The 27,213-nt window shown below is 42.0% G+C and overlaps 1 protein-coding gene across 2 annotated transcripts in view; it reads left to right on the top strand.

The window, feature by feature from the left end:
• Positions 1-1,985: 1,985 nt before the first annotated feature.
• ANK2 (ankyrin 2) overlaps positions 1,986-27,213 on the top strand; it is a 187,533-nt gene continuing 162,305 nt past the window's right edge. For both annotated transcript variants that reach the window (XM_079306251.1, XM_079306246.1), the window contains exon 1: positions 1,986-2,113. In XM_079306251.1, the coding sequence (XP_079162377.1) occupies positions 2,033-2,113 (81 nt within the window). In that variant the 5' untranslated portion in view covers positions 1,986-2,032. The remainder of the gene's footprint in view (positions 2,114-27,213) is intronic.

Below are 27,213 nucleotides of genomic sequence, written 5' to 3'. Positions count from 1 at the left end.
ATCCTTCAGCAAACTTGTACCTGTGAAATTGGGGTGGTTTGGTAGCTGGAATTCTTGTCACAGCAGGATTTTCCAGTTTTTTGTTTGTGGGCACTGTCACACTGTACCCTTGGTTCACTAGGGAGCTGTGTGACAATGCAACTTGCATGCACTGATAGCAAAAAAGGAAAGGTCAGGTGAGAAATGTGGATGGAAATTGGAAATCCTCAAACTGCATCAGTCTCACTCCTCCCTCACACCTTCCCGCCTGTACTTAGCACTGGCTGCCTCCCCAGAGTGCTGCCCTTTTGCTACTCACAGTCACTCCCAGAGAATTCTGCCTTTCTCCAGGCATCAAGCCTTCCATCATTTAATTCTCTCAGGAAAATCTACTCATTTCCTGGTGATCATGGAAGTCTCTGGCAATCCTGCTTCCTTGATTTTTTTGCTTGAAGATTAAAAGTAAATATAGAATTAAAAATATGATAAAAAGGCCCATCTCTAGGGACAGAGAGAGGGACAAGTGATGAATTTGACAGAGTGAAATAGTTTATTTATCCCCTTCACATCACTGCAATATCACACAAACTCTGGGGTTTCAGAACCATCATGCATGATTGTTATTTACACAAACCATAATGTGTGATTGAAGTATACTTCATCTTTACACTCAGAAATATCAGTGACTGATCTTTTTAATAGTGCAAGAAACATTGTAAGAAGAGAATACACAGTACGTAATCACCACATACCTCAATAATGTGCTTAACCCAAGAAGCACTTATTGGGAATAAGCAAATGTCAGACAAAGACAGTAAATTACTTAGTTTGGTATGAGAAAGGGCTGGGCAGGGGGATGAATTTGTGCAAAATTTGACTAAAATAAGAAATAGGAAATGACCTCGTTCTTTAAAACCAGTATCTTTGTTTGCAAATGAAAAGAATAGCTGCATCTCCACACGTTCCCCAAATAAATTCTGTGGATGTCTGATGCTGATAACAAATGACTGTTGTATGTCTTCCCCAAAATCCTTGCTGTGACTGTGATTGCAGCTCTAATTATGGCATAACAGATGCAGTGTTGTATAGCACCCGCCTTCTTCAAGATCTGTAGCTCCCCTTACTTCTACATGAGTTTTCTCATTTTAGTCTAGAATTTACTACTGCTTGCAGTAACAAAGAAGTCGCCCTTAAAGTGAGGGGAAGAAAAAAGATTTTGAGATTGTTACACAGCTCACATTGTTGTTGTGCTGCAGATGTTCGTTGTGCTCGCAGACAGCGCGATTGTGCGAGAGTGAATTCATGCATCACTGGGTCCTTTCCACTTTTTTCAGCCTCTCCTTTGCTGAGTAAGCAGTTAAAGGGAGTTTTTCTTTTGTTCCCTAGCCTTTGCTGCTGTTTGAGAAGGAGGGCAAGTTACTTGGCTGGTTTTTTCAGTTGGAAGTGGAACAGTGTGATTTTTTTTTTTGAGTGTTTGACAGAAGAAATAGAAGAAGACATTTACATGTGAATGTTGCAGTGTTGTTTTTCCAACCCAAGGAGGAGGTGATTTATTTTAGTAGTACAAACTTAGCCCTGTGCTGTGCCAATCATGCTGCCATTGTCTACTTTGATAGTGACAGTGAATCATCTCTTGGTTGTTACAGTTGTGACCAAATACCTCGCTCACGTGAATGGGTTTGGGGATAAGGAAGATGTGAGCAGCATCTGGTGCCACAGGGCTGCCCCATCCCTGGAAGTGTCCAAGGCCAGGCTGGACGGGACAGGTTACTTGGAGCAACCTGCTGGAGGGTGTTCCTGCCTATGGCAGGGGGCCGGAGCTAGGAGATGAGTTTAAGGCTTTCCCCAACCACCCAGTGATTTCCACAGCGTTTCTCCCCGCGGAGCATCACCCCCTGCCCGGGCGCGCCGTCCCCGCCCCGCCGCCACCACGGCAACGCCGCCGCTGTCGCTGTGCCCGCCCCCGGCCCTGCCCCGGCGGTGCCACCCTCGGCTGGGGCTGGGCGCGGAGCCTGCATGGCACGGCGCGCTGCCGGCAGTGCCGCTCGCTAGGATGAACGAGGAGGCTGCCCAGAAGAGCGACGGCGGCGACAAGTGCAACGGAGGCAGCCAGCGGAGGAAGAGACCCAAGAAGGTGGGACCGGGACCGGGACCAGCAGCGGAGCGGGCGGGGAGCGGTGCTGGGGGTTGCGGAGCCCGGGGGATGCTCCTGCGCTGCCTCCTTGAGCAGAGGGTCTCTCCCCATCTGTTTCTACGCGGAAATCGATAGCGTTGCGAAAACCGAGCAGGGTGGCTGAGCCGAGGCGGTTTTCTGTATTTTTTGTTCTGTTGAAGTTGGTGTCATTCGGTAGTGGATGCTGCTCAGCGCAGGTTTCCCTCGGCTGTCCTTAAGAGAGCGGGTGGTTTGTTTTGACAGAAGATGGTATTGCCTCATGTGCTGCCACACATCCCTTTTCCTTCAAGCTGGGGAGATGGAGGTTTATACATTTTTTTTTTTTTTTTTTTCCCCCCAGAGGTGTTTCTTAAGGTCATATTATCAGCAGTCATAGATCCATTGCTGACTTTTGAACTATCTGTGGTAATTTGGTGATGCTAATGACAAATAACTGGGTAAAAATGTGAATTTGTCTAGCCACACCCAGTTCCCAGGGCACTTTCTCTGCGTGTCCAGTCTCTCTGTCACAAACGGTTGATTTTCAAGGTATAGCCTGCTGTGCCCACTACTTCAACCCCCTGCTTGAGGTAATCGCTTTTTAATGGCTTTATGGCTTTAATTGCAGGCAGCTATTTATTTCTGTTTGGGCTTTCTTTCCCCTTTAGGGGGAGAGATGTCTGTAGTGCTGCATGATTATGACATAAACGGGTTTACACTTATTCTCCCCTCCTCTTTTTTTTTATGTCAATTGCTATAACCTGAGTTACCCCACTGAAATGTGGGAGGACTGCTTAAAGGATGAAGAAGAATTATTTAATCCGTACACAGCATACACTGATGAAATGTTCAGTCCCTCATTTTGCATAGAATTTGCATTTTAACCAACACTTTACACGAGCAAGACAAATTTTTATAGGTGGTAATAACACGCAGACACATATTCAGGGACTTCTGCATGGGCTTGGACCTGGTGAGGAAAAGCTCTTTTGCAATGGGTGACACTATTAGGGCCCTTTTTTTATCACAGAGAGAAGATTCTATACCTGTAACCACAAGAGAATGAGAGAATCCAGTCTAAACGAGAATTTGAAGAAAAAACTCTCACTCCACCCCATTGAGCTTGGAATATTGCCTGGATCTCCACACAGTGGGGGATTTTGTATAGCATTTTATCCTTATATTTCAGCAGAATCTAGTAGGAAAGAGGATATCTGTTTTGTTTTGTCTCATCTCTGAAAGGTTTATTTGTGGGGGAATGGAAATCTATATAAGGAAGCAAAAATCAAAAGATTAAGTGCATAGCTAACATTTTAATTGGACTCTTAGGTTATCTGGAAACAATACCATGCTAGGAGAGAGGTTTTGAAGGTCTAAGGAGTCAAAGTGCGTGTTTGGATTGCTGCTTTTTTAATCTCTGTATTTGTGCTTTCTTTTCTTCCCATTGTTTTCCAAGTAAAGTAGCCCATTGCCTTTCAAGGTTGCAACAACTGCCAAATGAATGCTTGGAAAGCATCTTGTATACTGAGTTTCCATATTCAGAGTCTTCCAACAGCTGATTCATTTCCATTTTTCAAAAGCATAATGCTTGAGTATCTTCTTTTACAACTAGGAAATATTAATGGGGCATTTTCTGTTGACAAATATTAAGCAAAAATATTGTTAATCTCTGAGTTTGGATGCACTAGATGTTGGTGGCTCAGGTCTGGTTTTAGATAAGCTCTCACCACTCTTTACCTGTAGTGACTTCATGAGGAAATACAGCTTCTGCCTTTGATTTCTTCTAAAATTCTACAAATTATTTTCTGAAAAACTCAAAATTGGTAACTTTCTTGATGAGGAAGATAGACCCTGGAAATAGTCAAAAGTACAAGAATTCCAGGTTAAATTCCTCTGTGTTTTGACGAGGTAGGCACAATTTATTTTGGGAAGAGAGACAAAAGTGCCATGTGCAGGAGCTCCAAAATCCCAAGTAATGTAGCCTGTTTTCAGGTCCTGAACTACTTTTGCTGAACAAAGCTGCATTGCACCAGCCAATATGCCCTCTATCTGTTCTGTGGAAGTTGATCCCTTTTGTGTGGATAATTAAATATTAATTGAGCTAGATGAGTTTGATCTATGTATTGGGAGAGACAGAGAGCGCCTCTTCTCGGATACAGCGTTCAGCTGGGTCTTCCATATTCTGGGAGTTCTGGGAAGGTGTCCTAGCCAGGAAGCCAAGTAGGACTTTCTCTAATTTTCAGCAGAACCTGAAATTTTGTAGAATGGGGAATATTACTACCTACGTAAAGCCAAATTTAATCCTCGTGGTGATGGTTGTGATTTTGTGAGTTCTTGTGAGTCAGTGGGCTGCCTTACTAGATTTGTTAATCCAATGGTAGGGTTGGGTCCAGTTTTCCTGTGGTATTTTGCCCCTGTGACAACGGGGATATGATCAAATTTGTGTGCCTGGGAAGAAAGTCCATGTTCACTCAGTTCTAGTCCTTGAGAGCACAGGATGCAGTCATGGACAGAACTCATTCTGCTTTGGTGTAACTTCATGGAGATTGGTGTTGAAGGAGTAATGCAGTGAGTGATCTGGAATTTGTGACATATTGGTGTTTTCTTCTGTCTTTGCCAAGTCCGTTGCAAAGGGCTCGAGCACTAAATTCCTAGGATTCCTTATAAGGATGTTTTTTTCATTCTAGAATGTTTCAGATGAAAACCAGCTACTGTTGCTCATCATGGGGAAAATGAAGCATGTTCCTATATCTAGTACTGAAAGCACTTTTAGGAAAGGGACTTCCAGGAGGCACAAATTCTTCCTAAACTTAGGGGTTCTTCATAAACCACACTGTTGATGGATCAATGCAGAAATAATCCATTTTGACTTATTGCAGAATTCCAGTCTTGCTACTTGTATTGCTAGTTCTTTAAGAAAAATTAAAATATCAGAATCAGATCCATAGTGGAAAAGACTTGGAGGAAGTTGAAATGTTGATTTAAAGGAACAGAAATGAGGCTTCCTTTTCTAACTTAAACATAATCTCCTATATTAAATAAAATTGCCTGTATTATGTGAAGTACTTCCAGTGAAAGCTGTATGCTTGCTAATGGAATCATTACAGTGTACAAGCTAATCCTTTTAATTAATTTTAATTAATTAAGACTTTTTATTCCATACAAAAGGTAATTGAGAACCATTTTGGAATACAAGTGTCACATTGGTCACTTATGTTCAAGATCAAGATTCCCAATGTACACGAAAAATGTGGAGAGCGATTGCCAGAAGAGTGAGCCTGTCCTACACAGAAACCAGGGGAGCTTTAGTGTGCTCAAGCAAAGGCAACCAGAGGGGAAAAGGAAATGAGGCTCCTCTGCAGCCTTCTAATAGGTTTAATCAGATAAAAAGCCAAGAGAAACTTAATTATGTATAAGATATGATTTCTCTAACGTGTCACTGGACTGGATTCAACTCCTTCGAGGAGGTCCCTCTTGCTGCCATGTTTCTGTGCTTTCCTCTGTGTCATTTCCTCATGTGTCATAATAATATTGCACTTTAATTTGTGGCAAATATGGCTATTTTGGTATTTAAAAATTCTTATCTGGTTCAAAAATGTTTATCTGGTTATTTCACTCTTGCGACTACCAAATTTAGTGGAAAATTGAATGCCATCAAAAGAAAGATTTGAATCAGTGAGCATCTCTCCTGAAATTGGTGTGGCGACTGGTAGGACAGCAGTTCCAGTCCTCTGGGTGGTGTTTCCCTGAATTTTCCTCATTCCATGCTTGCAAAGTCCCACTGTGCCTTTTCCAGTTGCTGCTCTTTGCCCCACTCTGTTGTTATTACTGGTGACAGACTAATAACTGTGGCCCTACTGCTCTTGGCTGTGCTGTTTGGTGACCCAACTGGAATGAAACCAGTGTGTGCCACCTGAGAGAGATCACGTCCTCTAGCTTTAGAAGAAATGTCCTTCAGTCAATAAGCAGTAAATTGGACAGGCAGAAAAGAGCTAATGAGAAAAACCACAGGCTTTTCTTTCTTTCAGCAGTAGATATTGAAAAGGCTTTATCACAAAGGAAAAGAGGTAGTTTCAAGTTAACCCAACTCACTGGTGTTCAGTATTGCCAATTTTACTGGTAACACAGCTGCTATGAGGCTGGAAGGTCTTATTCTTCTTTCAGCTGAACCAGTGGGAGAGAACTGGAACTGCTTTGCTTTCAGAAGAACTATAATCCAATTTACATGAAAGTAAACAAGCAGATACATGGTTCTAGAATTTGCTCTGTAAAAAATAGAATACATAGAGAAAAAATAAACTTGTTTTTATGTCATGGACAGTTTTATTTTGAGTGCTAAGGGTCAAACCAGTTGTATTCCTAAATGTCTGCCCTATGCTTTAACATGGTTTGTGCTATCATTAATCTGATGCAACTCCACTGCTATTCTTGCATTATTGAAATCAGGATTTGCTTGTTCCCTTTGCCTTTTATTCATATCATGAGTTTTCCAGCACATTCTGTGCCAGGTGTAAAACTAACATTGTAGCTGGAAGTGCTTTGCTGTATTTAGCTTTAGTTGCTATGTGTGATGATAGCAATTCAGAAATGATGTGTATTTCTCCCACTGTGGGATAGAACGTCCCACCCCAGTGTCCGTGGTTGCATCAGCAAATGCTCTGTGCTTCCATCATGACAGCTCCATGGTGAGTGACACTGGAGAAGTAATTTCCATTTACTTAGAGCAACAAGGATGTGTGCTAGAGCTGAATGTCTGAACTAGAGCATTTTGTGGTTTTGTGATTTTTTTTTTTTTTAGCATCATAAAATGTATAAGACAGAGAGTGCACATGATCTGGGCTGAGCTGGGCTTTTCTAGGTCTCTGTGTTCCAGTGTAACAGGGTCACTTCAGCCATTACTCTGCTCTATTGTATTGATGCAATTAAGGAGTCTAACACAACTACTTGGAAGGTTTAATTTGTTAAGGTAATAAATACTGTTTTTAAAATGTTCTTGTTTTTGTAAGAGAGTAATAGGAATCTGCAGAGGGGTGGAGTTGTTTCAGTGTATTAGCAGATTTGTGCCAGTGCTGCATTAAATACTGTGAAGATAACAAGGAGGAAATGATCTGGATCAGTGGTGACTGTTACAGGGGATGGCGTGGCTGCTTGAGCCTCCCGATTTATCATTCACAGCTCTTGCTCATTTTCACCAATGTTTGGCAAACATCAGCTGAGTCAGAGAAGCCAAGTCCCTTCTTCCCCAGCCAGCTTCCCTTTTTCCCTGCAGGGTGCCTGGGGCCCTCAGATATCACACATATTGTATCACACTCGTGCATCTTGCAGCCTTGTCACGTGTTCCTGCAGTGACAGAGGCTGAGGTGGGGTTAAAGCTGCCTGTCCTGCCTCTCTGGGGACACTGGGGCCATGCTGGAGGCAGCCACGTGCTCCTTCTGCCTCCCTGCCCTGATGGCATCCAGCTCTCTTACCTGCCTGTCCCTACCAGAGTGCTGTGGTTTGGTGGTGTTGTGTCCCTGTCTGCACTGGGCATGCTGTGGGGATGCTTTTGATGACATCTCTGGCTAGGGACGTTTTTTCACTCTACAAATTGAGACTGACACATGCAGCACATAGATATTTAGGTTAGACACTGGCAGCCCTGAAGCTCTGAAATGCAAGGAACAGAGGGAGCCCAAAAAAAATACTAAGATGGCCAGAGGCTTTTCCACTCTCATTTATTTTCAGGAATTAATTATTTCAAAATCTTTCATAGCTGATTAAGTAGGCTCCTTTTGTCTTGGTAACAGAAATTGCTGAGCTGAAAGTTCGAACTTCCTGTCACTATGCCTCCACCATGAAGGAATGATCCAGTATTTCTGTTTTCAGTAGATATTTGCACCGTTATTCATTCAGTGGGATCCTAGTAGCTTTTCATTTTCTCATTTATTTACATTTCATTTCATTGTTCTTTGGCAGCAAATATAGGAGGGAAAAATATTTAAAAAGTAGATGGAAATGGGCCTATGTTTAAGGCTGCCTCAGAGCAGCTTCTAAAATGGCATGAAAGAGACAGTGAATTACTTCAGGTCAATTTTGATAAAAAAATCATAATTGAAAGGACATGTAACTGTCTTTCAGTTGTAAATTTGTCTTCCTCTATTTTAAATATGAATTTGGAGGGTGGAAAACTACATCTTCACCTTTTACACAAAAAGGCAACCTTTTGCTTGGGCATTGCGAGTCAGTTTGGGAATTGATTTGCCTTCTCCAAACCTTCTTGAAATAAAAGTGTTCCTTGGACATGTAGCAATTTAGGAAGAGCAAAGGTATGCACCAACCCACATTACCTCACCTCTTCTGTGGTTCCTTCCAGCTGGCTGCACTTGGGTTACAAGCAGGTACACAATTTGTAACCTACTTCTGTTTTCTCTGGGTTTAGCTCACACGCACACACACCCCCACACCCCGATTTAGCCCATGAATGAAGTGCTCTTGGGGGAATAGGATTGGCTCCAAAGGAAAGCAGAGAGTAAATGGCAGTAATTGCAGTTGGAAGTGATTTTCTAGGTTAAACAGCATATAGGTTTCTGCCACAAGCTGAGTGGTTCAGAAGGGATTGGTTGCTTTCGTTTGTTTTGTTCAGGCTTGGCTGCTGTGCATTTATATTACACTGTAGTACTGGATCTCAGGAGGCAGAACGTATGGATTTCAATTGGCACCAGGAATGCACAGATTCCTGCAGTAGTACAGCTTCACAGTCAATTACATCTGCTAGTTGCTCCACTCCTTGGGTTCCTTTATAAGGCAGGGTTTGAAGTGTGTGTCAGTATACTGGAGGCAGCAAAGAACATTGGTGATAGTTTTGAAGTACATAGATGAAAATGGAAACTGGTGATTATAAACAATTTGTACCCTTCTATGGGATAAGAATTCTAAACCTTATTTGTCTTCTTCTGTATTAAAAATTGTGCTGCTTTCCTGTGACCAAAAGACTGCTAGTCCTTTTTAAAATATTTTAAATGTCTAATACATCTGGCAGCTTTCAGTATCGGGGAACAGATGTCAATGTATAAATGTCAAGAAACAGTGGCAGTTATTCATGGGGTGAGCCATTAGAAACCATGTCTGGCTGTGCTGGTGGGGACATGGGTATGATCTAATCAGAAAGTGAATGAATGGCCATAAACACCAGGAGCAGGAGGCCCTGGTATGTGTGTGTGCACACTCGGGGCTGTGGTGTGGTGCTGTGTCCCAGCCTGTTTGTGTTTTTTCCGGGGCATGGCAACGGAGCACAGCGGGCTCCAGTCTGTGCTGGATGTCAGTGTGGGTTTGGTACAGTCAGCGGGGCCCTGCCAGCTTCCATCAGCTGAGGAGCTGGGCTCTTGTTGCTGTGCACCTCTGACAGAGCAGAGTGGGGTGAATATCAGAAACAGAAACTCTGGAATGGGCACAGATTTTTCAATCAATCTGTGATTCATGCTCATTAGCTTTGAAACGCTGAAGAAAGGCGCTTTATGAGCTGGCATTTCCATTTGTGCTTTAAATGCTTTACCCAGGCTGAAGACAGAACTGCATCACTGGTGAAAACAAAGGGAAGACAAAGATGGGAACGGGTTCTGTGCCTTGTCTGAAGGTCACTACCCTGGTTAGAGATCACAGCCTCCCACTCAGCCCCTGGATCTGCTGTTAGCCTCTTATTTGGTGTGAAATACAAGTTAAATGGGTCAAGTGCAAAGGAGAGTTCTTTTGTTTGGTAACAGTTGCCTTCAGAGTTAGGGAGGAGAGGTGTGAATATTCCATTCCTTACCTTGTGTTCCCCCACACCCCTCCCGCCTGAAAGACAAGCCAGGCTTTTGTTGTTGCATTCATTTTTAATTAATCTCTTGTAATAGTGCAGGAGGTGTTTCTCAAGGAAACCACAGCCCTTGCAGAGCTTGCAGTTACTGCAGTTGTGCTTGGAGGTGTGTGTGAGGGCTTGTGGTTAATTATATGTGATGCTGTGTATTTGTACACGCCTCTCTCCCCCCTGCTCGTCAGCAGAACTGCTTTTTTCACAGCCACATCCCCAACAGAAGCAGCAGGTGATGGCTTTCAGTTGGAAAACAGCTGCCAGGAACTCATTATGCACTAATGTACACTGCAAGATTCAAAATTGCTCCTTTACAGAAGGAGCTTACGAGTGTGGCTGACAGCAATTAGGATAGTGATGTACAGCATGCCTTTCCTAGAAATCATTGTAAAGACCAGGTATTACCTCTGAACAGAAATAATACAGCCTGGATTGTAGTTACACAACACTTCTGTATATGGTATCCCAATTTCTTTCAGTGATTGAGGAAAAAGGTTCAGCTGGAAATCTCTTCTCCATATTGTAGTTTCATTTTAATGGAAACCAGATGCATTTAAAAAAACCCCAAACCAAACAATTGGGTTTGAATGTAAGTGGTGTATATATAGTAAAAGAATTAAAGTGACAAAGAAAGGGTTACAAACTTTTAATTTTATATATTTAATATTGCAGTTGCAGTAGGGGAAGCTTCATGTGTTCGATGTTGATGCTAGAGCCCAGAGTTAAGGGATGATTCACATGGGAAGGCACATTTCAACTGGGGCCTTTGTTTCTTTTCTCCCATCTGTCCTCTTGGGAGGATTAATGTGATGGTGAATTTTATTTTATTTTTCCCAAAGGAGGGAACAAACAGGTAAGCCTTTACTGAAACTTTCTGAGAAAATGGATGTAGTTGATCTCCCCAAAAGAGAAGTCATAGTTAATACAGAATGAAACCCAGTGCCTCAGGTTCCAGTCTGAAAAGCCTCCAAAGGCCGTGATGCAGCTGTGGCATTTGTATTTGTGTTTAGAAATAAGTTCTGAAAGTGATTGACTTATGAGTTTGGGTCTCTGTGTTCCAAGTCTGAGGCCACAGTTAGACAAATGGTGGGAGGTGACACTGCCACCAGCTGTGTGTTCTTCGTGGGAAACTGTAAGGAATTCATCTGGGTTTGAGCTCCCCTCTTCTGCCCTGCACTGGATACAGGGTGGGAAGGGATGGAAATGAGCAGCTGGGAGCTTAGAGAAGGTGAGGATGATTTTTTTTGTGAGGGTTTCAGTGCTTGGCTAGATCATCAGGGAGATGTTTTTCACTATTATGTACTTATAAAACCCCTTTATTGGTACAGCTTGAAAAGCAGGTAATTACTTATTGCTTTTTTCTGTCTAAAATGTGATTTGCAGGAACATGAGATGAGTGTGATTTATGTTGCTGTAATGCTTGGTTTGACCAGCTGAGATTGGGCTGCTGTTCTGCTGGTGGTGATATTAATACAAGCAGCATTTTTCATTATTGCAGCTAAGTGTTTCACAGGAGAAAATTGGAATGGCTGCAGGCACTGGTTTGCCTGGGGCAGCCTCAGGTGCAAGTGCCAAAACAAGGCTGAGGATCCAATGATCCTCAGCTCTTCTGCATCCCTCCTACTGCTGGGGACCATATCCAAAGGCCTTTATTCCTCACACCCCTTCTTTTCAAAACCCTGCCTCTTCTCTGTGCTCTCCCTCCTCTTTACTTTGCACCCAAAGACCTTCTGAGCCCAATGTCTTCTCTCAGAGGTTACTCAAAGTATTCAGGAACTCATTAAAGTTGGATGTACTGTAGAAAGTGGACCCTTACATTAGCTAGGTTCGAAAAAAACCTACAGCTCATTTTTAGAACCTGAGTCAAAGCTTGCTGAACTTTATGGAATTGAGTAATTTTGACTGCTTTTTAGTGGATTTGAAATTCATCAGGAACAAGTTGAATATTTTGTTGTTTACCTTTGTTTATGGCTACATGAATAGCTGAATTAGGACTGGTTTTCAATATACTTAGAGTTTAGATTGATAAATTCTCAGGCCAGGTGTTTAATCCTTCTCTGAAAAATTTTTCCTTGTTACCTAATTAAATTACTGGGTGATTTTATTGCAGTGATAATGACAGCCATTAGTTATTTTGGAGTTTGTGGAAAATATGCAATGCTATTGGTGTGAGTCCCAACACATGCTATAAAATCCAGCAGATACCTGTGGAAACTTGCAGTTACTTCTCTTCCTGAAACATTTCAATTCACCTTTAAAATTCTAAAGGCAGTTCTCAGCTCTGACCTACTGTATCTTAGCAGTAAGAATTGGGTAAATCTATCACATCCTGCCTTGAGATGGTGAAATGTAGAGGTGGATTTTTCCAGGAGGCATTACAACAGTTTCTTCTGGAGAGAGTTATTTTCACTGATTTTTCTTTTTTTAATTTTTTTTTTTTTTTAACTTTCAGAGTGCTGTTTCTCTGGTTCCCTACAAGCCTCCCAGTACTGTTGTAAAATCAGGATGAGGTTTTGGCAAATCAGTTTGCATCATTGTTTCCAAAATATGAAGTGCCCTATTACATCAGACAAAGCCCCCAGACTGAGGCAGGTTTGGTGTGGCTGCTTGGAGGGGCTCCTTTCACTTGGTTGGAAGGTGATTTCAGCCAGGCTGTTGCACTGTTCTGCATTTCTGGAAGCCTGCCTCAAGAGTTTTGGTACAGGCAGTACAGCCCTGAGGATGATCTCAGATGTGGCACATCCATGTAGTGCTCCAAGGACAGCAGGGAGGGGACATTAATTGTGAGAGTGTTGGGAGCAGCAGCATTGTGAGAGATTTCTGTCAGTGCAGGATTAATGTCAAGGGGTAAGGCTGATGTCATTGGATGCATGTGCCAACAGAGAATATTGTTAACTTTTACTTACTGTGACATGTTTTTGGTGCCCAGAATTTCAATCTCCTGTTGGCTGAGGTTGAGGCAGTTGTTAGCATGAAATGAGTGTGGAGATGATGAGCTCTAGAGCTGCACATGTACAGTGAGCTGCTGATATAGGAGAACCACAAAAAAAAAAAATTCCAGGTGTGGGAAACTGATACAAATATCAGCAGGGAATATTGGGGCTTTATTCTGTTTTAATTTATTTTTGTCTTATATTTCACAAGAGATGTGAAAGAAACATATTTTTCTCTACATTGATCTCATTCAACTTCTATTAAAGTTGATCTGAATCTTTAGGTTTGGCCTTAAAGGTTCAAATGGTTGCTGAAGTCCCTTTGTCCACTCCAGCCACTGTCACTTCATGCAGCACTCGGTGGATTTTTTCCTTAGGTCACTAAATGCCTTCTATGTATCTATCTGCTCAAATAAAGAGCTATTTCTTCAGCTGCTCTGAATCAAGAAATATTTCTGTAGCCTCTGGGAACTTATTAACTGCAGGGGTTTCACAATTGGGTTGCTGGCACATAATATAGTTGCAGTGAAATAAAATGGAGACTCACAGAAAATTATGGAATGGTTTTAGGGAAAGTAATTGGAAAGCCAAAAAGAAATAACTTTCAAAAAAAGAGTTGTGTTTTGATTCTCAAAAACACAGGTGTTTTATCAGCATCTCTCTATTCTATGACATAATTTTGAAGATACTGTTTATCACCCCTTTCCTTAATTCCTTCTCTTTATTTTTACAGAATATGCCTAAAACCTCTATCTCACTGGCCTTGGCTGCCAGCCAAGCATTTTGTTCAGAGTTTATTCAAGCTCTTGTCCTTATGCCACTGGCATTGTCATCCCTGTGCAGGTGCTGGGTTCCTGGAGAGGGGGTGTGACAGCAGCAGTGGCAGCCTGGACATGGCCGAGATTAATGAGAGCAGCTTCTCCACCACCTTCCCATCATTAGCAGAAGAGCTGCTTTCCCATACCTTGTCTTCTTGAAAAAGATCTCATTTTGGTTTAGAATATAAAGAAATGAATCCTCAATGATTAGTGTAGTACATTCTCAGAAAACTTTCAATCTGGATGCTCCAGACTCTTGTTTCTTCCTGGCAGTGGTGACAGGAGTTTCAGCTCCTCCACAATGAGTGATATATTTTCAATCATGCTTAATTAAAGCATGTGGTGTTTTACTTGAGGATATGCCAAAGAGGGCAAATAGCATTGGCATTAATTTAGACTTCTGCTTTTCAAAAGTGAAAGGCTATAAAGCAGCATGGTATTTTAGTTCTTTTGGTGTTTGATGAATAGGTAGTTTGAAATGTATCTAAGTTTCTCTCAGGTTCACTAGTTTTTTGTGATTCTGTATTGCAGCTCTCAAGGTGTTATTGTTCAGAGTAACGTGGGCATGGCACTTCAACTTCATGTCATCTACTCTGTATTTGCATTTTGTTAATTTGAAACACTATACATATTTATTTCTTGTAGTTTACATTTTAAAAAAGTAATTAATATTTAAAAGTCTGCAAGAGTGTTTTCAGAAAGGCTTGTATCAGCTTGGCTGCATGTATTTAAACATTCCTAGATCAGTATAAGTTTGTGTGTATGTCATCTCAGAAATGTGTTGTTGAAGGTGCTGAGTATGTTCAGGGTAACCTGCTAATCACAGCCAGTTTAAAAGGGTATTATGTCACTGAGACTTTACCAAATCTCAGGCTGCAGTCTTATAATTCCCTTTGGTAAAAGACATTTCAGTGCTTTTACAGTGCCATTTTAGCAGGAGTAGTGCTGCTTTTAAAGTGAATCTTGGAGATAAACTCTGTTCTTCGTTGATGATTTTCAGAGTGAGGGATTAACATTCCATTTTGGTGGTTATTTGCAGGCAAGAAGTGGAGAGATTGACTTTAGCTCCTGTGGAAGTTACAAATGAGGGAGGCTGAGAAATGCTGAGACATAAACAACACCTTTTTTTAAAAGGGTGTTTAGTGGGGATGGGGCATGTACCCTTTTTTTCCTGTAGGTGCACGTGTGCATCTCATGCTGGGGCATTTCAGCTTTAAATAAGCATTTCTCTCTGTGCAGCTCTTTAATGAACATTAAGACTATCAGCTCCATGGTTTGCTGAGATAAATTTTAGTAATTTTAATAACATGCACAGAATTAGCAGGGAATAATTTTATGTAATTTGAGCCAAGCATTATTTCATCCTTGTGTTTCAGACTAGGAAGACCTACTTTCTGACTAGACTTTTTAAAGCATAACTGGTTGCAAATTAATGAACCTCTGCTGCTGACTTTGATCTTTAAGGTCCCTTCTAACCCAAACCATTCTATGATTCTGTGACTTTTTTACACCCTCTGTGTGTCAACAAAGGAGTGGGAGTACATTAACAAAGGGACAGTCAAATTTTTATGCTGGATGACAAAGACAACTTTAGATGGTACCAAAATTTACCTGAAAAAATCACAGTTGGTGTATGAAAGGCACCAGTCTCCATTTTTATTGAAATAAAGTAGAAAAAAAACCCCAGAAATGTTAAAATTAATTTTGTCCTTTGTCATATCTATGATAATTTCTGGTTTGTATGTTAATTTTCTTCCAACAAGTGTCCAAATCAAAGGCAAATGTTCATAACTAAGATGTACGTTGGAATTAGCGTTATCTGCGGCAGGCTTGGAATTTTTTCCTCTGATTATTTTCCTCTGAAGGTTTTTTTTTTCACAACTAGGCAATGCTTTTGAAAAGACAAATGGAGTAAGTAGATATCTCTGTTCTGTATTTGTGTGGGAAATAAGTAATGCAATTAGTAGATGACTGCATGAACACTAGCAATTAGAGCTGAAGAATGTATGAGATGTGAGTGTAGAGCCATATTTCTTTATCATCTGTACTGGCAGAAAACCAGAAAAACTCTGCTCAGATGGGTAGAGTTGTTGACTGATATGTTTTTAACTTTTTTGTCTAATTTTGTCCAGTTCTGATTTTTGAAATTTAAGTCAGTTTTTTGGGTAATGTGATGAGTAGGGAAAATCTGAGTCCATTCCCTCCTCTTCTCATTGAGGGTGCTCCCCACATGTGTTTTACCTTCCAAGCTGCTGAAATTTCTACAAATCCAGTATCTCATCTCCAGCACTAATGGTTCAGAGATGCATAGCAAAGAATATGAAATAGCTTTATTTTGGCAATTTTATCTCCATCTATTCCATACCAGTTTGCTTCTGCAGGTCCATCTGAAAGACCTTATTAAAATAAAACCATCCCAAAAATTGTAATTTATTTGACATGATTAGGTTCTTAACAAATTGACTTTGTCTGCTCCTTCTGGTCATTATTCCCTTTATGTCAGGGCTGCTTCATTGTTACGGAAGTCCTCTGTGTAGTTTTGTGAAGGTTATCCAATTTTCCCTGCAATCCAGTCAGCAGGGAGCCATTTCCAGTCCCCATTCTGCTGAGGCAGGCAGGTGTCACCAGGGCAGCTTTGCAGCTGCCTGGGGGGCCCAGTGCAGCCAGAGCAGGGCCTGCAGGAGCGTGACAGTCACCGTGTACTTGGGATCTCAAAGGGCAGAAATATTCCTAGGTAGGGCAGCAGGGCCTTGCTCAAAATCCTTACTAATTGACTGTTTTAAGAGTGTGGATTTTTTTTGTTTTTTTTTTTTTTTTTTAAAGTGTGTTTTTGGGTATCAAAATTTTGGTGGATCAGCTAGGAACTCTTCTTTCTCGGCTGTCTTCTGCATAGAATTATGGAATCATTTAGGGTGAAAAAACCCTTTAATATAATTGAGTGCAGCTGTTCCCTCAGTACTGTCAAGCCCTCCACTAATACATGTTCCCAAGTGCCACATCTGTACATATTTTAAATCTCTTCAACAGTGGTGGCTCCACCACTGCTCTGGGCAGCCTGTTCCAGAGCTTGACTTTTCCTTTTTCCTCCCTCTCCTTTTCCTTTGTTCCCGGTAGAAATCACAAAATGCAACCTTTGCTGTGTTTTGTTGCTTTTGACTTGTCTGTTTTCCATGGCTTGGTTAGCAACCTATCTGACTGCTACTGTTACTTATACCTTCTGAAGGTAAGAAAAAGAAAGCAATCAGCATGATTTCTTTGGCTTGTCCACCAGATACACATCAGGTGATTGCAGAGGGTTGACCTTTGGTGCAGTGTGATTTTAAAATAAAGCAAAAATACGTCACACCAGTGACAGCCACTCAGGCTGTAACATTTACAAGTGAGTTCCTACTCACTGTAGCTACCTAAAGATATATCTTCACCTTGGAGTTTAATTTGGAATGTTATGTATGTAAATATATATATATATATAGATATATTTGCAAATATATTAATTATGTGATAAATACAAAAAATAACTGGATTTTGCACCTTACATCTCATGATGTCACAGCATGTTTACTGGAGCCAGAGGCATCCTTGTCCCTGATGTGGGTATCTGGCGTGGTAATTCAGTGGAGAAATGTGGGGACAGTTTTTAGACTTATTTATAGAGATGTCCTGAGGCAAATCAAGGTAAAACATCAAAACAGGTAATCTAGAGCAGGTTGATCAGCCTGCAGGTAAACTGACTCCCAGGCTGTGTGGCTGTTTGCACCCCCATGCAGACTGCTCTCCTGGGTGCTGCTTGGTGCTTAGCATCCAAAAATACTTTTAGCTTGGGGATTTTTTTCCTCATCCCTAGGTTCCTCATTAATTTTGAGTCCTGAGTGACAGTGTTGTTGTTTAAAATGAGAGTTTCCTCTACAGAAATGTTTCAGCAGGGTGGAAGTTATTTCTTGTGCTTTTCTCTCTTTTTCTTTTTTCTCCTTATCTATAATAAGCAAAGACAACTTTTACAGTGGAAACTAGATATTTTTATGGTCTGCTAAGATGCCTCATTAAGAGTGTTGTACTGACAAGCCATTATGCATCTGAAAAAGTTACATTTAGATTTTATTTTGTAACCACAGACAGATGTTTTCACTGCAAGTTATTGAAAACACTCCTGAGTTTCTGTGGGAAGTTATTTGATTAGATTCCACACAGGGTGCAAATCCCCATCCTAAGCACCCACAGTTTGCTTCTCCTCAGGCACCAAAAGCTTCACACTCAGATTGGCTTAGCTGGAAGTATCATACTGGAGGCAGGGATAGGAAATCAATTACTTTGGATTCTGTTCTGCAAAGTGCTTGTTTCTGTCTGTGTTTGGAGGAGTTGTCAGTTTGTTTTGTTGCTGGAGCCTTGGACAGGCAGCAAGAGGTTGTTTACTGTAATGAATTACTCTGTTTTTTAAATATTTACCCTTGATATTGGGGAAATCAGTATGTTTAATTTTTGCTAGATGGAATAAATTATTTCAGCACAATTCAGACTAAAAGCAGGCATGGTCTTAACGTACCTGGCTTTCCAGAATTATGTTCATTGCAGGGGAATTGAACCAGGTGACATTTAAAGTCCCAACCCAAACTGTTCCATGATTTGTGATTTTTGTAGGAGTTTCTAGAGCTGTTGATTCCCAAGGGAAGAACACAGGACTGTGAACTGTGTCCCTACATAGGGACATAGATTTTGAGCATCACACAGTCTCTTCTCCACCTTCATGGGATTGGCAGCTCAGTATCCTGATGCTGCCTGCTATGAAACATTCTTGTAAATTAGAGGGTTTTATTTGTTAACCAGATAAATTAACCAAAGTGATACCATACCTGTTGCTAGAGATACAATACAAAATCCATGTGGAATATTATTATTTTAAAAAGAGTAAAAGTGATGCCTCTGTTTCCAAAGTATCTCTGGGTGATTGCTTCAAAAAGCATAAGAAGAGCCAGAAGATGCCAGAAGATTTTACTTTCCAATATTATATGTGTGTTTCTGAGAATTGAAAAAAAAAAAAAATTGGCTTAAAACCAAAACTAAACTGACTTGGGACCAGTCACAACAGAGAAATCCTGCAGAGGCTGAGCACTGACACTGTTGGTCAGCTGTCCCACTGCTGGGCCATGCAGTCCATCACAGTTAGAAAAAGTTGTTATCATGGTAAAAATGTTTAATTTTATTTCATTTGCAAAATGTAAGCCTTGCTCTTTCTGTCCTGAAGAACTAAGCCATGATACACTAAAGCTGAGGTCACCAAACTGTGTGTAGCTGTCCTGCCATTAATGGTTAAGGTGAATAGACTTAGGTCATGTGTGTGTTAGCAAACCTTTACCATAAGCCAACTATTCTGGGCAGATTCTTTACTGCAGGTGAGTGGAACAGCCAGTGCTTGACCTGGTTGCTTTGGGATTGCTTTAATTGAGCTCTCTGAGCTCCCATGTCACTAATTACTGTGAAATAGAGTTTTCTCTTCACTTTTTGCTGTGAGAAAAAGCGATCTTTCTTCCATATGCTCTCCTGGTTTACAAAGTGATGCTCACCAAGAATTCCCCACACTTTGTGGTTTTCACTTGGCAAAATATTAGCTTCTTATTTTTCCTTTACAAACACAATTCCTGCTACCACCACTGAAAATTATAGGGAGATTCTCCAAAGCCTTCTAGGTCAATGGAAGCCTTTCTTTGACTTAGTTGGATTTTAATTTGTAAGCATGTAAAAGAGATAAGAAATCCCTAATTATAATTTACTAATGCGTTTTAAGACTCTTGTTGCTGGAGGCTTCTGTAGAAATAGAGTTTAACAAAGCTGGTCAGGCTGCAAAATTCATTTTCTTCTGCACGGAGCCCTGGGTCAATTAGAAATAAGCCTACTTATCTATTGTACTTTACAGCAGCCCTGTACCCCAGCTGTCTTTAGAGTTCTTTAGGTTCTTTCACGATGTCACTCTTTGATGGATCTGCATCCATCCCAGCATCTGCAGAAATGGGTATTTCAGTCTTGAGGTAGGCCCATGACAGGACAAGCAAGCTCCATGTTAAGAACAGGAGAGACAACATCCTTCAGAAATTTCTGCGTCTCTCCACTGCTTTTTTCACTCTGATCAGTGTAATTTAGCAGAGGCTTATAGCCAGTATGAATACAAGTGTCTGTCTATGTGTATATAGACTGACAAAAAGTGGCTTCTATGAGTAAAGAAGAAAAACAATTTACCCAATATTTAAGGCAAGAGAATCTAGACTACAACGAGAGTCTGAATCAGTATGTATTATCCACGAGGGTTTCCAGGAATTGCATGTCTTTTGTTAGGGAAAAAAAAAAGAAACAAAAAAACCTTGTGTTGTTACTCAGTATCAATTTAGCTATTTGTTTTACGGTGTTTCAGTAGTGCAGTTACATGGTAACTGAGACAACTGGTGAGAAAGCGGCAGAGCAAAGGGAGCAAAGAAATGTAGCCAGTTTATTACACCATGTAGATGTTACAGTAGGTACTGTAACGCCTTGGAATGTGTGAATGGAGGGGAAACCCACTTCACGCACTTTGGAGAGTAGGGGAAAAAAGGGATGATGGGAAGTGGAGGTTTCTGCTAAAAAAATTCATCTGCGTGTTGGTAGGTATGTGGAGCTTTGGTTTTCTATTTTTATCTGCGTGCATTAATACAGTCATATCTGCTATCAAAAGGTTTCTTACTTTTCTAGGCATATTTATCTGCTAAGGTTATCAGAGTGCTTGGCAAAACCACAGAGAATGTAGCACTCTACACATTTTTACAGAATTTCAATATGTTTTGCCTAAAGAAAAAAAGACAACCAGCAGATGAGCCAGAAACACCCTGCAAATGTCTGCTCCCTCTCCAGCTTCTGGACCGCAGTCCCTCCCTGCTGTGTTTATTCCTTATACTACACCAGCGTTTGCTGCGAGAGGCAGATTTGCTAAATTTCTAGGGGTGTGTCACGCTGACGTGAGAAAGCGTTTGTTGTGCAGGTGTTGGGAGTCTGGGAATCCTGCGATCCTCCCGGCGCATCCCGTGTCGGGGCCGCTTTCTGCGCTCACGCAGGATCGCAGGCGCTGTTGCCATGGGCACCGGGGCTCTCCGCAGTAGCGATCCCCCGCCGATGCCGAGTGATGCGGGCAGGGAACGCGCACGCAACGAGCGCCGCCGCTGCTCCCGCTGCCCGGCCCTGCCCTCGGCTCGCAGCCTCCTCCTGCCTTTTGTCGGGGTCTTTGCTTCGCGGCAGCTGCGCCGCGGGTCCCCAGGCGCCTTTACAGGGACCCGCCTTTGTTGTGCTGCTGCCGGGAAGAGGGAAGGTGTTAAAATGCAGGAAGGATGAGCTTAAGCAGGATTTCAGCCGAGCTTCCTGATCGCCTGCAAATGCTGCCTGGAGACATCTGTCAGAAACCCAGTGGGGAGGATGGAACAGGGCTGGAGAGGAGGGCTGTGGGGGAGTACTGCTGTGTGGCAAGAGTAAAGCATTGAGGAAGAGGGATGATGAGGCTGCTGCCAAAAGGCATAAGGAGATGTCAATAGGTAACCCTTGAGTCCAGGAGCTGATTTAGAAAGCAGGTGCCAAGCTGGCATTGCGTACAGTTATTCCTGATGGGAGTTCTTACTTTCTATATGTTCTTTAAACTGTCTTATCTGAGGCACGTTCTGTATTTCACCAGTTCCTGGGTGCAGCCTGGCGCAGGTACAAATCTTGACACTGCTGATGCTGGCTGGTGACATGGTAGCCTGACACTTTGTGTGTCAGTACAACAGCATTTCTGAGCATCCAGACGTTCCCAGGAGTAAGTCTGAGGACAGTAATGCATAAAGATGAAGAAGTGCCAGAAATAAGGGGTGTGTTTGCTGATGCAGACCTCTGCTGGTGATGGTGTGCTCTATCTTTCTCTGATAGGTTTGACTTTTGCAAGGTGCAGCTAGACCTGAGTTACACGTGAGTTTAACAATTGGGGAAGGACAGCGTTCTTGTTTGTCTGCTTTGGAAATGGGATGTTTAAAACGTGGGATCGTGAGGAACAGAGGAGAACTGGGACTGAACACTGCTCTGAAGTTGTGGATTCTGACTTCTTTCTCCTCAGAGGTCCTGTGTGATGCTGCTCACATGGGAAAAGTTGGCCTTTTAAGGAGAGCCAGCAGTTAAGTGTTCCCTCCAATCACAGCTTGGCTTGTGGTTCACAGTCTACCTGTACAAATTCTGAGCATCCATTATGGTAAATGGCACCCATAGAAATGTCACTTTTGCAGTAGAAATGCTACATGTAATGAGTATATCCTGAAAAATAAGGTTCAAAGTGTTTCTGGTTGGTGCCGACAAAATTAGAGGGTGTATTTGGCCTTGTAAGTTGAAGATAAAGTGCCTTTCATGTACCAAAGCTGTCATTGAAAATAAATGCATTAGTACTTATTACAGATATACATATATATAACAGGGAGAACTACAGAAAGATCTGTAAGGGAATTCATAATTTAATCTCCAGAAATCAGGTTTATCATGCTGAATGAAAGCCATTCTGCCACCCATTGAACATCAAGAGAAAATGAGTGCTCAAAGCTGTTTTTAAAGTGTGTTCTGCCTGGGCCTGCTCACTGAAGAGGGCAGAGGTCTCATGAATGTATAGTGAGTGATCTTTAGTTACAGACTATCTCACAGGACATGCGTTTAATAGGGCGGAATAAAGATTATGGTCCTAATTAGGAATTTTTTAGGTTTTAAGTGCTTGTCTTTCCAAACTAAATGTTCTTACACTGTGCACTCTTTCATGCATGTTGCATGATGTGATGCTAAAAGTGTGAGTTTTGTGTTAGTGGCTGTATTAGTCTATAAGAAATTGTTATTAGTAACAAGTTGCTTTAGCTATGCCCTATACAGTGAAGAGGTGCATGTGGATTTTGGATCTGATATTCACCATGGTGTTTTGTGGTGCACTTGCTGAAAGGTTCCCAAGAAAGAGCAGCAAAGAGCAACTTGAAGGGTCTCGTCATGGATCCTCGTGGCTCATCATGGTGTCATTTTGCACAGTGAACACTCAGTGTTTGGTTCCCAGATCACAGGGGTTAATTTCCTATTTGAGCCTGTACTGATGAGGAGATCAGAGAAGAGAAATGGCTGTGGGTGTGCCTCTTTGTGCTCCTTGAAAGGATGAGGATTTGGTGTTGTTTCCCATCTGATACCTTTTTTCTTGCACAGCCCCCTCTCTCTTCTCCTAGGCTACCAGCTGCATCTTCCCCCACACGTCTCACCTTGAGTGCATTTCTATGAGGTGCAAAGTTAAGCAGTTTAAGATGTTGTAGGAAGTGAGACAACAGGTAGAATCCTGCCAACAATAATTTCTTTTCCCAGCAGAGGAACAGGTTAAAACAGCAGCAATAAATGAATCTGGGAGAAGGAATGAAAGGACAAAATAGCAATAATCAGTTTTCTTGTACCCTCCTGTACAGACCAGCAGTTGAAGTGACTGTTCCTGCACACACATGCAGTTTGATGCATGATTAATTCAGAAATTTTCCCTTACACATGAGTGCACAGAAACAGCTAATCTGAGACCATACCGAGCAAAAGCCAGCAGGAGACTTAGCAAAGGTTACTTCTCTCTCCTCGCTGGGTACAGTTTTCTCTCTGTCTCTGGGGGATGATGAGGTTGTGGAAAACACTGTTCTCCAAGGCACCTGTGTTTATGGCATAAAAGAACTTGTTTTCCATTTGAAAGTGCAAGATTTGTCCTTCCTGTGTGTTGAAAAGAATCACTAAATCCCAAAGGCATTTCTGCTAAGGGTTGGTGAGAAGTCCTGTGTTCTCTCCCAGTTCTCTGGGGAAACTCTGAATATTGTATACAGTTACACCATAGATTGTATGATGTAACCTCCTTGATGTGTTAAACCACGACAGAGCAGCACATTTGGAGAAATGAGAAAGCTATCATGGTGCAAAAAGCAGGAGACACTGTGCTGTGTCCTGGGTAGTGCAGAGAGCAGTGGAAGCAGAGTGGTTCATCTTAAATGCACTGTAAAATCACACATGTCAGGGTCATATGATCTGTTAATGTCTGTGGGCACCTGTTACCACGATTAACTCTCAAGGGTCAGTGTGAGGGATGGCTGTGCCCAGCAGCACTGCTCAGTTGTGCCACTCTTTCTGGTTGTTGCAGTGTGAGGTGCAGAGCCCTGGGTGGGCACTGCCAGGCAAAGAGAGCTCCAGGCAGTAGGTGGGGAGAGCAGCACTACCCCACTGCCAGGGGGGTCAGGGCATTGCCTGCAGATTTTCCTTAAAATTAGTGTGTTAAAATACCCTGGGTGTCATCATAAAACCATGGAGTACTTTTAGCTGAAAAGGGACTTTTAAAGGCCTTTTAGTTCAAATCCCCTGACACCAGCTGGGACATTGTCAGCTACATCAGGTTCATCATCAGGTCTTCTCCTTAGTTTTACAGCAGGTTTTCTGTAAAGAGGAAATCAGGATGGTTCACTGTTTTGTTTTCCTCTCCCTGCTTGCTCCAAAGTGGGAGAACATGAACTGGCAGCACGTGTCTGCCAGGGTTATGGTGAGAGGAGAGTGGATTCAATGGTTGTAGCAGTGCTTCATTTGCTGTTTCACTGCTCTGGAACAGACAGCATGGAGGGGACTTTTCACAAGTGAAGTTTAAAATTAGTGGGAAAGTAGTTTATTTTTTGTTTCAGCAGTAAAAACCAGTTGCCCAGCGGACAGCTTTTTATTCCTCTCAACTACATTAAAGTATTAAACAGTATTAACTGTGTCAAAGCCTGAGAACACCGTTCAAGGCAGAGTGAAGTGTCGACACCCGGAGATCAGGTGCCTGCCTGGTTTTCCTTGGACCAGGCAGAGCTGAGGCAGCTGGGAACAGACAGGGCTGGAGTGCCACCGTGTGGTGCTCAGCACCAGCGTTGCCAATGACTCGGGGAAAACATTATCTGTTAGTGGGGGAAAAAAAGCTCCAAGTATTAAGCAATTCTTTTCCCTCCCTAGGCTCTGCTTTTCTCCTTCACTCCTGAATCCTTAGCTCTCCTGCAGTAGTGCAGGGGATGCTGTGCTGTTGCAGTATGGAGTCGTTCCTCTCTGCCATGCTTTCCCTCTCCTCAGATGTTCAATTAGAGACTGATTCTTATTAAGAAAGCCCTCTGCTGTGCATCCTTGTGTCCTCAAGGAAGAGAGGGATGCCTAAAGGAGGGGAAGGGACTTGTAAATCCTGTCTGCTGGCTGATTGCAGTTACAGAGAGGTGAATCCTAGGGAATATGTTGTTCTGTTTAGGGTTTTGAAAAGTTTGCAGATGTTTCCCTTCAATATGGAAAAGAGGATGTCTCAGGATATCTTTGCATTGTGGTATAATGGACAATGAAGTGACCTTCAAGCCAGCACCAACAAAGACTAGATAAGCATGAAAGCACAAGGCTACAAATGAACCCAGCTGAAAGATGGGGCACAAAGAGCTGAGGTGCCTTTCCTGCTTTTACACCTGGCCAGTGTGCACTGCCATGTGGATGTTTTGGCTGACTCGGTGCTCTGACAGCCTGCTCCATTGCATGGTGTCAAATCTCTGTCAAAAGACTCGTATTTGGGGCTTTACTTGGAGATTTTAGATTCAGAGAGGTTTCTGAAGTCCCAAATGAATATATTAGTTTTTGACTAGTGTGTTCCTTCTCTTTTTGGGAGCTGTTCTACTTTACATAAATAAGTGTTTTAATTGGGTCATTAATCCATTGAGGTGATAGGACACCTGGGACTTTAAATCTAGGTTTATCACATCCCTGGTGATGTGTTAAATGTTAACTAGCATTTGTCTTTGTTACCTCTTACTGGAAAGTCCAGCCTCTGCCTTTTCCATACAGGCCCGTTAACTCCTATGGTGAAACTCATCGTGTGTAATTACACCATTGGTCTGTCTTGAAAGGAATTCTCAGTCTGGCAGCTCTGTGAGCCAGGAGGGAGGATTACCTCTGTTGCACACTCTTCTCACAGGTGCTCCAGGAGCATGAAGAGGGCAGAGTGGAATTAAAATGCTGCTGTAATCCAGTACTGCCTGTTGTGGAGATAGAAGCTTGTTTTGCTCTTTGCAAGAACTTGAGGATGATAAACTGAGAAAGTCTGGGATGAAATATGCCTTTGGTCTAGACTGACACATTTAAGTTCTTTTTGTCCATCTTTGTAACATTAAGTCTCTACTTCCTGCCTTTATCCCTTTCTGATGCAGAGCTCAGCCTTAACCTGTATGAATGAATCATCTGCCCTTTTGCCACATATGCACAAATGATATGTCCAGCTCAGATTTAAACCTCTCACCCTCTGGCAGCTGAGAGCCAGCTTTGCTTAGATTTGTGCAGAAATATTTCCAGTCCATGCCCACCTCAGTTCACAATCAATTTAACTCTGGTCAGCCAGATGTCTGATTTGCAAGTGAGAGCAACCCTTTTGTGACTTTCAGAGTAAGGACAAGGAAATGAGTAAGCTACCGTAGTCTTTATTCATCATTTTTAATGCTGTTGTCTTGGTGAAATGTTCACTCACTAAGTGTTGTAGGCACAGTGAAGTGATGAACACAGCTGAGTTCCAGCAAGGCTCCCACTTACATCAGGCCTGTCAGATTACAGCATGCTCTTGCAAGGAAGTGTTTTTGGTAATGTTCTCTGCAGTGCATTTTCACGTCTCCATAATAGTAAGAGGTTGTTTGGGAAAGTGGTTCAGCTTTCCCAAAAAGACAGCTTCTTTTTTGTAAGGTCTTTATTCCCCAGGTTCCTAAGAAGACACAAATGTTTTCCAGAAATTGTTCGTGTTAGAAAGATACTACTTCTCAAAGTGAAGGTGATTGATCTAGACAGAGCACTGCTTCTGTTCTGTGAACTGGGAGCCATTCCTGTTAGTTGTTTGAAAAGACATATTCTTCATCCTCATCTTCCACAGGAATTAATGGAAATTGAAGGCATTTGGGAAACAGATTCATGATAATATGTATTTTGTGTCAGGTGTATCTTCTGATTCTGGGGTATGCTTTGTTTGACATAAGTGAAGGTCTACTGGTATGGTCAAGCTCTTTTACCTGATGAGATTGCAATGAAAGAAAATACTGTGCATCAAATGTATATTTGTGTGTGTGTGTCTTTGAGGAGTTTTTCAGTATATGGTCCCATAAACACAGGCCTGGAAGCCAAAACATAAAAGTTCTACTACAGTATTACCTTTAGGAAGGACAAGGAAAAAGCTAGCATTTGAAAGTGAGCTTTGCATTACGTTTTTGAGTCACAGAAGGACAACGAGCTACATCCTGTGTGATTTCTGAGGAATCTGTGTATTATCTGATTAAAAAATAACTTTTAAAATTGATACTACTTAGAAAAGTTATTTGTAATGGGCTACGAAATGCTTTTAAAAGATCACCTGGCAGGTGATTTCTGAAGAGTGTGGATGATTGGTTCAAGACCAACAGAAGCAGGAGGGGAACAGGGCCCTCCAGAAGTGCCCTGTACCCTGGTCAG

This window comes from Erithacus rubecula (assembly GCF_903797595.1).
Source record: "Erithacus rubecula genome assembly, chromosome: 5".
NCBI classification, from domain to species: Eukaryota; Metazoa; Chordata; class Aves; order Passeriformes; family Muscicapidae; genus Erithacus; species Erithacus rubecula.
The sequence above is the reverse complement of the archived record's forward strand: the minus strand, read 5'-3'. Positions and strand labels throughout refer to the sequence as shown.